We start from the raw sequence: 17997 nt of genomic DNA on the forward strand, positions 1-17997 counted from the left end.
CTCTCTCTCTCTCTCTCTCTCTCTCCTCCTCTCTCTCTCTCTCTCTCCTCCTCCTCTCTCTCTCTCTCTCCATAAGGTCCATAAGCTGGTGTTGGCGGCCTGCAGCCTCTATTTCAAAGCCATAACATCTCTCTCTTTTTCTTTCTTCCTCTCTCTCTCTCTCTCTCTCTCTCTCTCTCTCTCTCTCTCTCTCTCCTCTCTCTCTCTCTCTCTCTCTCTTCCTCTCCTCTCTCTCTCTCTCTCTCCCTCTCCTCCTCTCTCTCCTTCTCTCTCTCTCCTTCTCCATAAGGTCCATAAGCTGGTGTTGGCGGCCTGCAGCCCCTACTTCAAGGCCATGTTCACCAGTAACTTCCGGGAGTGCCACGCGTCCGAGGTGACGTTGCGGGACGTGTGTCCGCAGGTCATAGGTCGTCTGATCGACTTTGCCTACACCTCGCGCATCACCGTGGGGGAGAAGTGCGTCCTGCACTTACTGCTCGCGGCCATGCGGTGCGTAACAGACAAATGTTAAATTTTGAAAATGTACACTGCAATATTGTATCCAGGGCTTTAAATTAACTTTTTTTATTATTAGCCAAAATGGCTAGTGGGTATTAGCCTGGCTCTCACGCAGACCCTTCATGCTTTGTGCATCTTCGTTAAACTTCGTGAGCTTGCACGAGGGTCTGGAAATCTTGGACGAGCCAGAACGGAATCAGATATTTCATAGCCTGTCCAATCAGAGTCGCGGGACGGGATCGTGGGGCCTGGTATATACAAGTCAGTGGCTGATTAGTACGTGATTTAAAAAAAGCCATGTGAATTCTCCAATCAGGTTCGAGCTGTTTTGAACACACCTGCGCCTTTCCAGAGCTAAGCAATTGACAATGTTCCAGCAACCATCGCGTGACAACCAGGTTAAGTGGATGCTCGTCTTACTAGTCAAACACACACTCACTAATGGGTCAAAGTGGCTAGTAAGTTTGTCTTATCTACCAACCAAATTGAAATTTCACCAGCATTTGGCCCGTTAGCTGGTTACCTTTCAACATCCCAAATTGCAAATGAGAAAATGACCTTTGAATTGTGCGATATATTGTATAAAACTTCCAACATCAATGACGCCTTGCTTCACATCACAAGGCTACAAGCACAAGGTGATGAGAGGTTGGATATTGAAATGGACATAATAAATAAATATACTGTACATAGTACACTAGACTTCAGCACTGTAAACCTTTCATCTAAACATAATTGTTGTTTATTCCCTCCCCGTCCCCATGGTAACAGGTTCCAGGTGGAGGACGTGGCGAAGGCCTGCTGTGACTTCCTGGTTAAGAACTTAGAGTCCTCCAATGTGATCGGCATCTCCCGCTTCGCTGAGGAGATCGGATGCACGGAGCTGCACAAGCACTGCAGAGAGTACATCAACACACACTTTAGCGAGGTGGGGAGCACTGTGTGTGTGTGTGTGTGTGTGTGTGTGTGTGTGTGTGTGTGTGTGTGTGTGTGTGTGTGTGTGTGTGTGTGTGTGTGTGTGTGTGTGTGTGTGTGTGTGTGTGTGTAGTGTTTGCCGAGAGTACATCAGCACACACTTCAGCGAGGTGTGGATCCCTCTTTCTGTGTGTGTGTGTGTGTGTGTGTGTGTGTGTGTGTGTGTGTGTTTGTATTTGTGCCTAGATCACACACTTCAGCGACGTGGGGAACACTGTATGAATTTGTGTGTGTGTGTGTGTGTGTGTGTGTATGTGCTGAGAGTACATCAGCACAGCACTTCAGCGAGGTGGGGATCTGTATGTGAATTTGTGTGTGTGTGTGTGTGTGTGTGTGTGTGTGTGTGTGTGTGTGTGTGTGTGTGTGTGTGTGTGTGTGTGTGTGTGTGTGTGTGTGTGTGTGTGTGTGTGTGTGTGTAGAGAGTACATCAACACACACTTTAGGGAGTTTGGTGGGATCCCTGCACATGCGTGTGTGTGTGTGTGTGTGTGTGTGTGTGTGTGTGTGTGTGTGTGTGTGTGTGTGTGTGTGTGTGTGTGTGTGTGTGTGTGTGTGTGTGTGGAGAGAGTACATCAACACACATTTCAGCGAGGTGAGGATCCGTGTGTGTGTGTGTGTGTGTGTGTGTGTGTGTGTGTGTGTGTGTGTGTGTGTGTGTGTGTGTGTGTGTGTGTGTGTGTGTGTGTGTGTGTGCGTGCGTCATGCGTAATGTCTGTGTCGTCACTCATGTCTATGTCTGGGTCTTTGTTCTCTTGGTCTGGGCCTTCTCTACCTATTCATGTGGTCAGCAGCACCCTGCTCATTAGTCATTAACCACGGACAGGCAATGTGCCCATTTGCCAAGGCCCTGTTTGTCAATAACAACCATGATATTACCCAATCTGTCAAGAACACACTTTGGACATAACAGCAACAGAACGTCGGTCGATGACCTCTGACACACAAACTACAGGTAACACTTTATTAAGTTTCAGGTTTTGGTTAAGGTGCCTACCGGTATTTGCCAAGGCCCTGTTTGTCAATACCAACCATGATATTACCCAATCTGTCAAGAACACACTTTGGACATAACGGCAACAGTACATCAGTCGATGACCTCTGACACACAAACTACAGGTAACACTTTATTTTAAGGTTCAAATGTTTAGCCACTAAGAAGTTGTGTTGTACACAAATGTAGATCTTATAGTACGTATATGGCCTTTAGTTTTAAGATCCGCATATCAGATATCCGTCTTTAAAAATGTCCCATTTAGGTGGCTAAATTGCACCTATTATAATGGAGTTTTTTTTATTTTTATCCACATGTTGTGTTTACACCAAAACAGGATAAAAAATATCCACATTTAAACATATCTGGATATGTGTAAACAACACCTAACACATTGCTAACTAACTGTATACAGTAAGTGACATGTGTTTAGCAAAACCAATCATTTGTTCGGCATGTATACACACATTTTTTGTTTACAGCCAATAAAGCCTTTTTTATTGATATATTTGTAATAGGGACCTAGTACTCTCTTAACATGTGTCTTACAAGTCACGTCCAGATACTCTGAAGGCACGTGTTAGTGAATAACACACAGTATGAACCCTGTTCTGAAGTTTTACCAAACTAGCTTGTACCATTCAATATGGAGAACGCTAGCTTATACTACTCCCAGTTTTTGCTTAACAAATCCCACTTATTTTGTACCATTTAATATGAAAACTACGTATGTAGTTGGTTACACTCAGAAGAGTTGCAGAAGAGTAACGTGTTGTCACGTGTTGGCTGGTTTGGTTTCTTCTGAACACACATTACAAATGGAGTGTGCACATAAATCAGTGTTCCCCAACCTTTTTTGTCTTGTGTACCCCCAAGCCTTTTTGTTGTGCCATGAGTACCCCTTAAGTCAAGTTCTATATCGCTTTCTCCATCTCAATGTAACTAAGCTCCATATATTTGTTAAAATGTCATTTTTCTAAGTACCCCCTGCAGTGTACTCGCGTACCCCTAGTGGTACACGTACCCCTGGTTGGGAAACACTGACATAAATGAATAATGTCTCTGTAATGAGTAAACACACAGCACCCGTTAAACAGTGGCAGAGAACCTTCTCTTCTGTTTGACTGCTGCTGTCCACTCCAAACAGTTGAAAGGAAAACAATTCAACACACGGATAAAGTAAACAGCGCAGCTGTGATAAATACTAGATAGGAGTTGCATATACCGTAGCCTATTGTCAGTCATGGGCAGTCATGGGTGAGCGGTTAGGGCGTCAGACTTGCATCCCAGAGGTTGCCGGTTGGACTCCCGACCCGCCAGGTTGGTGGGGGGAGTAATCAACCAGTGCTCTCCCCCATCCTCCTCCATGACTGAGGTACCCTGAGCATGGTACCGTCCCACCGCACTGCTCCCCATGGGGCGCCACTGAGGGCTGCCCCCTTGCACGGGTGAGGCATAAATGCAATTTCGATGTGTGCAGTGTTCACTTGTGTGCTGTAGAGTGCTGTGTCACAATGACAATAGGAGTTGGAGTTTCCCAATGGGCTTTTCTTTCACTTTCACTATTATGTCAGCCTAAGACCCAACCCAATCTTATAGGGTATTTCACACCTAGTCCCCTTTAGGTGAACCGAAAAAAGAACCAGCGGCAAAAGAAAGGACTTAGTTCAATTCAATTCAATTCATTTATTTCTTCAGGACACTGCACATTAATGAACATATACATACATGCACATGTAAATGTGGCAGATTGTAGCCCAAAGGTTAATTTCCATCTGGTGTCCACAATAGGCAGGCTAGATGTTTACAAGCATTATAAATTAAAATCCCAAACCTACATGTAAAACCAAAACAGACTGTTAGTAACAAAAGAAATTAAGAAGATGAAGAAGTTCTGGTATTGTTCATATTGTGAGTGTGTTACAAAAAGAACCAGCTGCTCTGTCTGGTTCCATTCAGCTTTTATGATGTGTCAGTCCTCTGTTTGATCACAACCAGCCCTCTAGAGCTGAGCGATTATACTGAGTCACAAGTGCAACTTATCAGGACTCATAAGTGAACCGTAATGAGACCACGTCAATAAAGGTCTCAGTACGGTTCACTTCCAAGGGGTCTGGGTACACATTGGAGCTTTTACATGTGCATAGAAAATGCTGAGTCACAGGTCTGAGTTTGCTTAACCCATTAAAGCCTAAAGCACCTGCAAAAAATGTCTGTTGAATGAACTTGTTGGGAGAGTTCCCCTCTGCCTATAAAAAAATGGCTGAAAGCACCCCTAAGACTTTTATCTCGGGCTACCTGAACGCTTACCACCTGCACACGCACTGCCACACGCCTCACTGACCATACATCTCTTTTCAAAGGTGCACTGTGTAATATTTTTTAGCTGTTTCCTTCCAGAATTGATTTCCTGGTGAACCAGTAGCCTGTAAGTAACACATAGCTTCTGGTTCACCAGGAAACAGAATTGATGCTTCGCATTCATAAATGTTACATTTTTCAGGAATATTCACCACCACCATGAAATTGTAAATATTCATTATGACTGGGAAAACTGCACTTTTCATGCATGAAAACAATCACCAATTTGAATGTTCAGAAATGGACAATTTTGTTTGCATTTTAGCAAAAGGCAGCACAGTGTCAATGAGCAGCATATACCCACTCTGAGCACCATCCTACACAGTGCACCTTTTAAGCAATAGAAATTCTTGATGGAAACATGCAATGCAAGGCTGGAGACGATATCTCACAATTATGGTATAACGTTTCCACTTTTTTCCTTTATTTTTTTGTAAAACATGAAACCATGAAACCATGACAACAACACACTCTTCTCTTGTCCAACCCCAAACCACAGCCAGAGGCCATATTGTGTTATATATATACTTTCAGCCTTGTTTCTCAAGAACATGTCTAGGAACAGTCTACCTATTGAGTAATACCAAGCATCATTGCATCATGCTGCCCTGTTTCAGTCACCAAAAAAAAATGTCGTTTTGAATTCCCCTTTGCGAAAGGCAATGTTGGTTCAGAGCACTCACTCTAAGCTATATACAGTACTGTAGTATGTGGTCTGAAAGGTCATCACCCAGCAAGAGCATTTGTAAGTGGCAAAACTGGTTTCTTTAAAAACAATACTGTACAAATAAGTATACTTCCGGTTTACATAGTCATTACTGCACCCTTGGGGAATGTAAAAGAATGCCATAAGTCCCCTAACAGTACATGTTGCAAACTTTGGCGGGGTCCAGCTTGAAAAAGTGGACTGTTTTCTAACTGTGCTCTTTGAAATAGGTGACTACACAAACTTATTTTATTTACCTCGCTGCAGAGTCAAGCTACAATCAAGTGAACTGATGCGTGAATATTTCCAAAAGGCTAACGTGTGGTTGGACCTGTACTTATAGAAGCCCTTTGTGCTGAATAACTGTATAACAATAGCACATATTTTAGCCCTGTTAACAACACGTGAAATTCGTGAAATTCACTCATATCTATACTGCCAGCAAAACTGTCCTGTTCGTCTGAATTATGTACCAAAGTGTTGTGACTGTGCAGTGGCCCAGCTTTGACTGTGAACAGTGGTTCTCAACCTTTTTTGAATAAATGTCCGCTGGACCTCATCATAAGCCTCCCAACGCCCCCTCGACATCATCATAAAACTGCCAACACCCACCTTAGTATAAATAAACTAGACTGTAACGCAGCCCAATGGAAACTGACCACTGCCTCCTCAACGCCCCCCGAACACTCCCTGGAGGGCTGTAGAGCCCCTGTTGAGAAACACCAGTGCAGAGAGACCGCTCAAATCAGTTCTGCAACTTGGCAATAGCAGGGCTAACTATCCCTGGCTGGAGACACACTGTGCTGCCGTCACTTGACTTTTCATAGATGTGTGTCAAATTTGCAAGCTGTGTGTAAATGTGCGCAGGCCAGGGTAACACTCTAATCTCAGGCTGAATGAGCTGCTCCCTTCAGATAGTCTCAACTGAAATATGCAATAGCATTTGCATACTAGGACTTGACATTGGCATCTGCCAACCGGCCAAATGCTGGTAAAACTTGGCTGCGGCTAGTAACAATTTCAGTCTCACTAGCCAGTTGACAAGTGACTTATTGTTTGGTATGATACGTCTCATTAGTTGCATGAATTGTTGTATTTAAATTCAAGAATATTCTAAAGGAAAAAAAACGACAACAAAACCGTCTGTGCTTATGTCACAACCGCTTACAAAGGCGCATTTCCTCTTTATGAAACTGAATCTGCTGTGTGTGTGTGTGTGTGTGTGTGTGTGTGTGTGTGTGTGTGTGTGTGTGTATGTGTGTGTCTGTCTGTCTGTCTGTCTGTCTTGTGTGTGTGTGTTCGAGCAATTTCTCACGTGAATGCTTGAACAATTGTTGCCTTCATGAACGTGCCCTCAGGCTCCAGAGCTGGCGTGTGAATGTGGCAATGTTGATCTGTGTATGTGTATGAATGAAAGCGCTTTGACTCAACTGTATGGCTGTGATACTGTGCTATATAAATACATTTTGATTGTATCTCTGTAAAGGTGGAAGAGTTCTTTATGAAACGGATTCTGATGTGTGTGTGTGTGTGTGTGCGCCTGTGCCTTTGAGTGCGTGCGTGTGTGTGTACCTGCGTGTCTCCTTGCCACATCCCCAGGAGCGTAAGGCGGAGAAGTCCTTTATGAAACTGACTTTGGTGTCTGTGTGTGTGTGTGTGTATGTGTGTGTGTGCGTGTGTGTGTACCTGCGTGTGTGTGTGTGTGTGTACCTGTATCTGTGGTCCCCAGGTGACTAAGGTGGAGGAGTTCTTCAGCCTGAGCCACTGCCAGCTGCTGGAGCTGATCAGCCAGGACAGCCTGAAGGTGCTGTGCGAAGTGGAGGTCAGTCACTCACTCATATTTGAATTGATGGTTGCTTATTACTAGCCAGGGCCTCGTTTCCGAAAGGGCCTTACGTACTACTTAACGCTACGTGCTACTTAAGTTCACACGTAACACCATCGTAGAGCTCACGGAGCGTTTCCCAAAGCCAACTTAGCAAAGAACCATCGCAGGTTGACACGTAACTCTAAGAGCAATCCACGAGTGGTCTAGAGTAGTCTTAACGCGCTAAGATTGATCGTAGCTGCATGGCACAGTGGAGACACCCACAGGATATGAAGGGAACAGAAGAAACCTGCGCATAAGATTGCTGTTTTAAGACGCGAGAGGCATGGCACAGTGGAGACACCCATAGGAAAAGAGGAAACTTGCGCTTCAAGTTGATGTTTTATAGCCTAAATATCATGGCAGCACAGTTGATACTGCAACGAAAATAAGAAGGTAACATTAATTGTGGATGTGTAGGCCTATAAAATAAAAGTAATGTGTTTGGAAATATTTTACAGGTAGTAAAATAGTTCGACTGTGTTTGATAAACCTGGGCATAATTAAACTGTGATCATAATTTGTGTGGGTGCTTCATGAACAAGAACAAGGCAAAATGAATAAGGGGCTTCGGCAACCAGAGACAAGAGTGTTGATGTCGGAAGGCCACTTCCGAAACTTTATTTAGGCTATTTTATATTTTTTGAAGAAAAATGGTCAGCGAGTTGTTGCACCCTCTTTCATTTTCAAGTAGCCTAAGAAAGGGAAGGCGACGCCGAAAATACATGATAGTTGTAGTCGAAGGGTAAGCTATGACAAAAATTAAAAAGGCAGCGATGGGGATTCGTGTAGATTTGTTGTTTTAATAACAGCAGACTGCCGTGCAAAAATGTCCTCACAGTTGTGAAAGTCTTGAGCGCGCGGTACTTTGCGCACCGCTCACCACATGTGCCAAGCTCCTCTCCCTATTCCGACTCCAGTAGGCTAAGCAATAACAAAAAGGCATCGAGGGGATGTGTCAATTTGGATGGACATTGTTTTTCATAACAGCATGCTGACGTGCTCCCGACAGTTGTCAAGCCTGAACGCCTTGAGGTTGTAACTTTGCGCATCCCAATTTGGAACTCCAACTAAGCCTAGGCCTACTTGTCTTCTTAAATATTAAGCTGCAGTAGCCAAGTGCACGCGCTTTATCTGGGTCTTAACGGCGTAGCTCATTATTACCGTCAGTTGGGAGTTTTGCATGATTTCATTGTGTGTGTGCATTGTATTTCATTTGCCAACAATAACTCCTGTCGATAGTTGCAAACTGCTACAAATGTAGTCCCACCCTTATAGAAAACTACTTTTGATACTGACACACGCCTTACATTTTGTAAATGGTTTAGCAGCAGATGACGGCGCAGTTCACTCCGAGTACACTTCAGCACCACATATGTGGACAGCGATCCTTAACGAATGATCTTAGAGGCTGTGCACGCGCGTTCATGTACGAGTGTCTTTGGGAAACAGTCGTAGGAAATCTAAGAACATTCGTAGGATCACTGGTTAACGACACACGTAAGGCTAAGAACCATCGTTATCGGGAAACAAGGCCCTGGTTGTCACCAACGGTGCATGTATGTGTACACAAGCTACCGTCTGGTAGCACTGCCGTTAACATGCTCTTCTCGAGTCAGTAAATGGTGCATTTCTTGCAACTCACCACCAACAAATTCTTCCAAAAAAACGTTTTCTGTTCTTCTCCAATGAGTCGATATAGTCCCTAATCTGTCCTGTGACTCATCAATGCGAGCTGTCGTTGATATTTAAGCAATAAATGCTGCGTTTATTTTCTATTCGAGAATGTTATTAATGGCAGCGCTACCAGACGGTAGTGTGTCTAGCTCCGTTCCACCAGGGGGCTCCGGAGCTACACACACGCACCGTCGGTGAGAACCAGGCTAGCTTATTACTTGCCTGATTTTCATAGACTTCAGATCACTACCGCGATTCTGGACTGACCAGGACTATAACGATTAGCATTTCCATACAGGAAGAACTTTGTTTCCATGGCCTTAACCCGCCTCCCTCGGCTTGCTACTGGTTGAGGGATGTGCCAAAGTTTAAACCAAACATTTCTTAGCCCAATAGAACGTCTCTGATTAAACCACGTCACTGCCTTGAACTTGCCTCTACCCAGGACGGTTGGAAATGCTCAGTTGATTGGTTCCAGACGAAGTGGGTGGAGTTCCCACTGTAGCAGGAATGAGCAAGCTCCTGGCCCTACTGTGTGTAGCTGAGCCAAAGGCGTTTCATCATCTCTCTCTCCCCCAGTCTCTACCTGCCATACTCTCAAGTGTCCTATCAACAAAAAAGACACAAAAGCCCTTAAAAAATAATAATAAAAAAGAATAGCCAAATAAATTAATTCATTCATTCATTCATTTATTCATTCCTTCCTTCCTTCATGTGCAGGTGTATGAGGCGTGTATCGAGTGGGTCCACTCGGACGTGGAGAACCGTGCGCAGTACTTCCACGCGCTGCTGAAGGCGGTCCACATCTACGCGCTGCCGGCCAAGTTCCTGAAGAAGCAGCTGCAGCACTGCCCCATCCTCAGCAAGGCCAACTCATGCAAGGACTTCCTCTCCAAGATCTTCCAGGTAGGGATACGCACACACACACACACACACACACCCACAGAGACACACACACACACACACACACACACACACACACACACACACACACACACACACACACACACACACACGCACACTCCATCCTCAGCAAGGCCAACTCCTGCAAGGCCTCTCCAAGATCTTCCAGGTACAGTAGGGAAGCAAATTATCGATTATTAATTCATTAAGCATGAGTTCTGTCAGATCCACTCAAGTCAAAAATGGGACGGGAAACAAAGATATATTTCAGAAGCTTTATTTCTCAATGCATACATTTGTGTTTGTGGGTATGGCTCTGTTTATATATACTGTCAATGCTCTGTTCGGAGGAAGTTCCCCGGCTTCTCCATGAGGTCCATGGAAGCCAATACAGGGAACAGCAGCATCCTCAGGTGGAGTGCCTTCCATTTAGCTGGAAAGGAGAAATACCCCCTAGAACAGAGCAAGCAACAACAACAGTATGACATTGTTTGGCAATGATTAGTCTGGTGGAGCAGGGTAGGTAGTGGGAGCAAAACAAGCAGTAAAAGCAATGACAGGAAAACAAATTTGGTAGTTTAAATAAAGCGCGCCAAAGGTCAGCATCCAATTGCGAGCAGCAGCTGATTAACCAAAGCGCAGCTGATTAGTGGAGAGTTGTATGGGTTGGGTCGGCGTCAGCCAATAGGCTAAAGGGCGCGTTGACTACGTGGTCTGCCAGAACTATCGCAGGTTGCTCGATTTGATTGACCTTATCGACCGACTTACGATTAATTGATAAGCAGCGTTTTTTCCGCCGACTTCTCAATGTTTCGGGAAAAAAAACATGAATCTAAAAATTTAAATTAAAAATTGAGATAAAATACTACATTTAAATGACTTCTATTTAAATTCTTTAACCTAAAGGTGATTTAAATATGCCCACTATTCACACTCCCCTTTACACACACTCTTCACATGCCCATTTCACCTAGGTCTCTTGTCAGTCAAATTGGAGATTAATTGCTACTAATGTTTTCGATTAACGCACTAATCGCTTAAAGTTGATCAGTCGATTCATTGCTTGCATCACTTACTTACTTCCAGGAGATGTCGCTGCGGAAACCGTTGCCACCGACGCCGCAGCGAGGCACGCAGCTGATCTACGTCGCCGGGGGCTACCGGCAGCAGTCGCTTGCGTCCATGGAGGCCTTCGACCCGGCGCGGGGGGCGTGGCTAAAGCTGGCGGACATGCCAGCGCCGTGCAGCGGGCTCGGGGCATGCGTGCTGTTCGGCCTGCTGTACACGGTGGGTGGCACAACCTGTCCATGTATTGTATCAGAGTTAGCCTCAGGCTAATTAACATTTAAAGGGACACTGTGTGAGATTTTTAGATGTTTAGTTCCAGAATTCATGCTGCCCATTCACTATTGTTACCTTTTTTATGAATACTTACCACCACCATCAAATTCTAAGTATTCATTATGACTGGAAAAATTGCACTTTTCCTACATGAAAAGGGGGATCTTCTCCATGGTCCGCCATTTTGAATTTCCAAAAATAGCCATTTTTAGCTGCAAAAATGACTGTACTTGGACCATACTAGGAAATATTTGTTTATTACTTAGTAAACTTTCATATAAAGATCAAATTTGGCAATAGACAGCCCAGTTTCAATGAGCAGCATAGGTGCAGTACCTTTTTTGACCATTTCCTGCACAGTGTCCCTTTAATGTCCTAACAGCAATAGCATTTTCAATACAGTTTTTAATAAAGTTTTTAAAATCAAGTTTTTCAGTTAAGTTTTTAAAACCCTTTTTGCTGACTTTTATGACCAGCCATGAAATAATAAAAGACAACAAAAAGGATTTTAAGTGTGCGGACCTGCACCTTTTCCCGGGTTGTGCACAATCTTCTCTGTAGACCTATCATTAATCATCAATAAAAAATAACAATTTAAAAAGAATAGTCAAATAAATTCAATCATTCATTTATTCTTTCCTTCACCTGCAGGTGGGAGGTCGCAACCTGTCCATGTATTTTATCAGAGTTAGCCTCAGGCTAATTTACGTACATTTAATGTTCTATCTGCAATTAAGACACAAAATCCCATTAAAAAATCATAAATAAAATAATTTATAAATAATAATAGTGAAATAAATAAATTAATTAATGAATTGATTAATTCCTTCACCTGCAGGTGGGCGGTCGCAACCTGTCCATGCAGAACAACAGCGAGTCGGCCGCGCTGAGCTGCTACAACCCCATGACCAATCAGTGGAGCGAGCACGCCTCCCTCAACACGCCCCGGAACCGCGTCGGCGTCGGGGTCATCGACGGGAGCATGTATGCGGTCGGCGGGTCGCACGGCGACAGCCATCTTAACACGGTGGAGAGGTGAGAAGCCAACACATACTGCACTACCTATTGTACACATCAATAATGTGATTCACACCCCTTTTGAAAAGTAGCATTTTGAACAATATTTCAATAAGTACGGTGCAAGTTAGTTTTACGTAAGAGTAAGTTTTACGTAGCTGTTGTAGCTGTTGTAAGCTCAACAGATGTTGTATTAACTCGCACGGCTCCAGGCATCTAAGTGCGGTGGAGAGGTGAGCAGCCGAGCCATACTGTACTATCTACAGTGAAATATTGTTTAAAATGTCCAAAAGATTCGCACGGGTCCAGCCATCAAGGTTGCCAGATGAGTGTGATTTCCAGCCCAAAAAATGCTCAAAACCTGCCTACAAGCACAAAAACCCGCCCAATTCTATTGATTTCTATGGCAAAAATTGGGCGGGTTTTTTTGCTAAATGCCATTTTTACCCGCACACGGCCATCCTAAGCAGCCCAGTTTGGCGGGAAACAGCCCAATTTGGCAACACTGCCAGCTATCTCGAGACGATGGAGAGGTGAGCAGTCAAAAACATTGTCTAGTAGAGTCAGATAAATCAAGCCCCGCCTACCCAAGTGCAAAGGAGTGTGCGTAAGTTCTTCATTATTATAATATTTGCCTGGCCTTTTTCACATGTCTGTTTGACATTAAAGTTAGCACTTCTTTCAATAGGCTGCTTGTTGGAATCAAATCTCTGGCGGCTCTCAGCCAAAGTTGTTTCCTTTGCAAGTCAAGGCGGCTTTATTGTCAATATCTTTACATGCACTGGTCACACAAAGAGTTGAAATTATGTTTTGCACTTTGGCACGCATGCAATGACATAGACATATCCAAAGGCATAGGGTGCAAGGGTGTTGTTCAGGGGACTGAGTCACCAGGGCCCCTTGTATATCCCCTTAAGACACAGCATTATAAATTAGCTGTTGCCAGAATGGCAATGACCAAGTCGTAATGTATTACTAAAGGCCCCGTGCACTGTCATAGTAGTGAAGTACTATAGTAGTTAACTTTCAATGTCTATTACAGCGTGCCACAGGAGGTACGGCATGCATTAAGGGGCTAAAATGTAGAGGTGCCCACACACAGTCCGGTTTATTCAGATATATGGCAAGGGAGTCCAGTGGAGCTGATTGTACATAGGGCCCAACATTTGCTGCTACTTCATGAAGAGTGACTAGCTCGAAAGCGCTCACTTGAAAAATAAAAAAGCTACACAGGAGCAGTTCAGGACATTCATTTTTATCTTCGTAGTTTTTGTCAGTGTCAATCATCTCTTCTGTGTGTCTGGCTCACAGACAGACACACACAGACCTCACCTGCTTTTCTCTTTGTTCAAAGCATAAAGTGTCTGACATTCTGTCTGCTGTTGACCCTTTTGACACACTAGCTGCTCCAGTGGCTTGTGGTAGTTGTGTGGGTGACAGACAGATAAGGCCTTAAAAGCCAAGCAGGTCTCTCATCGCCCTTGAAGGAGTGTTTTGTCTTGGGTCATCGTCATCATCGTCCACACGACTGAGTGTGGAGAAGATAAGGTTGCATGCTCTTCTCATCTGAGGCGGCTGCGTGTGTGTGTGTGCGTGTGTGTGTGTGTGTGTGTGTGTGTGTGTGTGTGTGTGTGTGTGTGTGTGTGTGTGTGTGTGTGTGTGTGTGTGTGTGTGTGTGTGTGTGTGTTGTGGCCAGGGCCGGAAGAAGATGGCCTGGGGACCCTAGGCTACAGGTTGCTGTGGGCCCTCCCAGGAGGGCAAATCTGGTGAAAAATGGACATAGACAGTGTCATAATTACGAGCAAGGAATTATGGATAGTATGTCTACCAACACAAACAATGTTTTTTTTTTCAATATTGCATCTTGTCTCTATTCTGGAATTTTTCATTTTTGGCCAACCAGGGGCCCCTTGGCAGGTGGGGGTCCCTAGGCTGCAGCCATATCTAGCCTGTGCGTTAATACGGCCCTGGTTGAGGTGCTCTGTCACTCAAGACGAACAGGCCCCGAGGCAACGTTCACTCACTCACTGAGCCTCCCAACCCACATACTTTACACTCTGTCAGGGTGTTCCTTGAAGACCAGCAAAAAGGAAACAAAAAACAGGTTTGTTATCCCTTCTCCCACTGTTGAATTGGGGGGGGCAAAGGGGTCAGTTGTCCTGGGCCAGGGAGACAGAGGGGGGCCAGAATTGGGTTCTCATTACATTTAATGTATTGGGTGGGGTGGGGGGGGGCTTTCAAATGACTTTGTCCTTGTCCCGGCCAAAGCTGTCGGCAGCCCTGGGAGGGAGAGTGGCGTGATGAATTACGTACGGTGGCTGATGTTTTTTTCTTTATGCCTTCATGCGCACGCAGGGCCGGATTAATGCACAGGCTAGATATGGCTGCAGCCTAGGGGCCCCACCTTCCATGGGGCCCCCTGATTGGCTAAAAGTGAAAAATTGCAGAATTGTGACTAGATGCAATATTGAAAAAAATATAGTTTTTATTCAATACAGTTGGTAGACATGTTATCCTCAATCTCTAGCTCGTAATTATGACACTATCTATACAAATTTGTGGCGAAATTTGCCTTCTGGGGGGCCCCACAGCAACCTGTAGCCTAGGGGGCCCAGGCCACCTTAATCCGGCCCTGTGCGCACGCCTTTTGTCAGTGACCGTGACAACGGAGGCCCAGTGCTTTCATAACGCGGCCTGGCGTAGCGTAGTGTACTTAGGATTTAGGGCCTTTTTCCTTTTCTCTTGTCAAGTTGTCTGGAACGTTTTCTCTGCGGCTCAGTAGACACAACACACAGACACGCACGCTCTTGTCTCTGGTAGCCTCAGCATTAACCGTGTGCCTGGTGTGGTTGGGGACGGATTAAGATGTCACAGGGCCCCTGCCTAGGCTACAGGTTGCTGTGAAGGCAATTTTTCGACAAATTTACTTTGACAGTGTCATAATTATGAGCAAGGAATTAAGTATACATGTCTACCAATTCTAGAGAGGAACATTAAATATGCTTAAAGGTACACTGTGTAAGATTTTTTTGTTGTTTATTTCCTGTTTCCTTTGTTTATTCATGCTACCCATTCACTAATATTATCTTTTTCATGAATACTTACCACCACCATCAAATTCTAAATATTCACTATGACTGGAAAGGGGGATCTTGTCCATGGTCCACCATTTTGAATATCCAGAAAAAGCCATTTTTAGCTGCAAAAATGACTGTACTTTGGCCATTCAACACAACAGAGGAACATTTCAATATTTCGTCTTGTCACAATTCTGCAATTTTTCACTTTTGGCCAATCAGGGGCCGCCTGGCAGGTGGGGCTTCCTAAGTTTAAGCCATATCTAGCCTGTGGGGCCCCCTGGCAGGTGGGGGACCCTAAGTTGAAGCCATATCTAGCCTGTGGGGGCCCCTGGCAGGTGGGAGGCCCTACGTTGAAGCCATATCTAGCCTGTGGGGGCCCCTGGCAGGTGGGGGGCCCTAAGTTGAAGCCATATCTAGCCTGTGGGGGTCACCTGGTAGGTGGGGGACCCTAGGTTGACGCCATATGTACCCTGTGCGTTAATCCGGGCCTGGATGTGATGTGTTGTGGTGTGAAAGCAGCTCTGATGCCCGAGCCGACAGTTTGAGGAATGCAAATCCTGTTAGGAATGCTTTCACTGCTTAATGGACAGCTCAAAGACCAAAAAAAGGGGGTGAGGGGGTGGGGGGTTAAATCTCTTGTGGAATTTATGATGTGTTTATGACAATGTTATGAACTGAGATGTTGTAACTGTGTATTATACTAGTAGTTATTGCATGCATGAAGCCTAAAAGCCAGATGTGAACCCTAAAAGCCTAAAAGAGAGGTGTATTTTACAGCAATCATGTTAGATGTCTGACGTTTATTATGTATAACGGTTAAAACCAGTTTTTCTTATGTTTCAAACATGTTTTATTCTTTACCTGCACAGTAAATTGTGTAGTGTTAAAATAACACTTAAAGAGTTAAAATTAACACTGTTCTAGTGTCTATTTGGTCCTGCTCCAGATCAGTGTTAAACACTGGTGTTAGATTTATAGTGTTAAGCTAACACTATAAAGAGTAAAGCAGTTTCGGGGAGCACCCTACTAAAGAGTAATTAAGCACCTCCCATCCTCCACCATGACTGAAACACCCTGCGCCTGGCATCAGTTTGCCACACTGCTCTCTTAAGATAATGTTTGAAGTTGCTGAAAACATGTAAAATGTCTATATTTGACATATCAGTCTATGCTGTACTGCACCACAATGTGAGAGAAATTTCAGCTGAGCATGTATGAACACAATCTAGTGGGGACTAATACAAAATATTTTCCTTAATGAAGTTTAAAATATAACCATACCATCTACTTCAAGTGCACAATGGAGCAAGCAATGTAACATGTGCTGTTACTGACTAGCTCACAAAGCAAGGCACAAGATGTAGCTAACAAATGCCATAAGCCAAAAGCGCCTTTAGCTTGCTTGCAAACATCAAGTGCACAATGGAGCAAACAATGTAACATGTGCTGTTACTGACTAGCTCACAAAGCAAGGCACAAGATGTAGCTAACAAATGCCATAAGCCAAAAGCGCCTTTAGCTTGCTTGCAAAGCAGGTAAACAAGCGCTATGCTGTGCCATACTGACCAGCCAGCAGGCAGGCAAATATTTAAAGCACTGTGACAGTCCAGGTTTATATACAGGCTCAAGAGTACCATGTGACCAGATTGATTAGGAGTTTTTCAGGTGCAAGCAATTGAGTCATGATATACCAGCCCTAAGTAATTAGGTTTGGCCAGGCACTGATGGACAGATTGGTTGTGAGGGGCCTGCTTGTTACCGGCAAAGGTGTAACAAGTGCTCAAGTTATTTCTTTCACTCAACACATCTTTTGTGTGATGTTGTGTGCACAGCCAAACCTTAGATCAACCCAACCAAGTTGAGTTAAATGAATGAAATGGAATAATAAAAAAAAGATTGTGTAAATTATTAAATCTGGAGGAATTGCTTGGTTTTTACTGTAACCAAAGGGAACATTTCTAGGTGGTAGATTTTGGTTTGGTAATAACCCCAACCTTTAGAGGACCAAAAGTCAAACGTTCTCTTTACGTTCTCTGTTACTAGGGCATACAATGGCGCAGACAAACTCCATCACCTCGAGGAGGCGGGGGCTCTCTGGAGTACTTCTAACTCCACACAATTTAACAACTTCATTTGTCACTGACACTGGAGAGCATCTCACTCCATTTGGTGTTGGAATTACTCCAATAGTGTTAATAAGCCTTAACACTGCAAAATTAACACTGGCGAATTTACTGTGTGACATGTTTCAAGCTAAGACTTGAGCACAACATGGTGTTTACGCGACACGATAACTCTCTGTTTGACACCAGTTTGTAACACTTACGGAGAAATTACATAGCATAAAACAACATGAACGCACGCAAACAGGCCTCGGCACATTTTTACGACGTGAGTGAGTTAGCGCTGCACTACTGAAGTGTGAATGAATGTAGCCCCGGCGTGGCATGGAGTAGCTCACTGGTTCCCAAACTTTTTTTCTGCTGATGCCCCCTATTGGACTTAAGAATATTTTAGCCTAGGAATGGAGTTCTATTAATATTAGCAGACATATGATTCATTGAAAATCTAGCGATATTGC

The 17997-nt window shown here is 44.3% G+C and overlaps 1 protein-coding gene across 1 annotated transcript in view; it reads left to right on the forward strand.

Annotated features, from left to right (window-relative positions):
* The window catches only part of keap1a (kelch-like ECH-associated protein 1a), a 33408-nt gene that overhangs the window by 1689 nt on the left and 13722 nt on the right, over positions 1–17997 (forward strand). Inside the window, exons 2-7 of the mRNA XM_063219726.1 lie at positions 290–489; positions 1270–1426; positions 7261–7353; positions 9796–9981; positions 11065–11265; positions 12158–12354. Coding sequence (XP_063075796.1) covers positions 290–489; positions 1270–1426; positions 7261–7353; positions 9796–9981; positions 11065–11265; positions 12158–12354 — 1034 coding nt within the window. The remainder of the gene's footprint in view (positions 1–289; positions 490–1269; positions 1427–7260; positions 7354–9795; positions 9982–11064; positions 11266–12157; positions 12355–17997) is intronic.

The sequence above is a fragment of the Engraulis encrasicolus genome, chromosome 16, assembly GCF_034702125.1.
Source record: "Engraulis encrasicolus isolate BLACKSEA-1 chromosome 16, IST_EnEncr_1.0, whole genome shotgun sequence".
Lineage (NCBI taxonomy): Eukaryota > Metazoa > Chordata > Actinopteri > Clupeiformes > Engraulidae > Engraulis > Engraulis encrasicolus.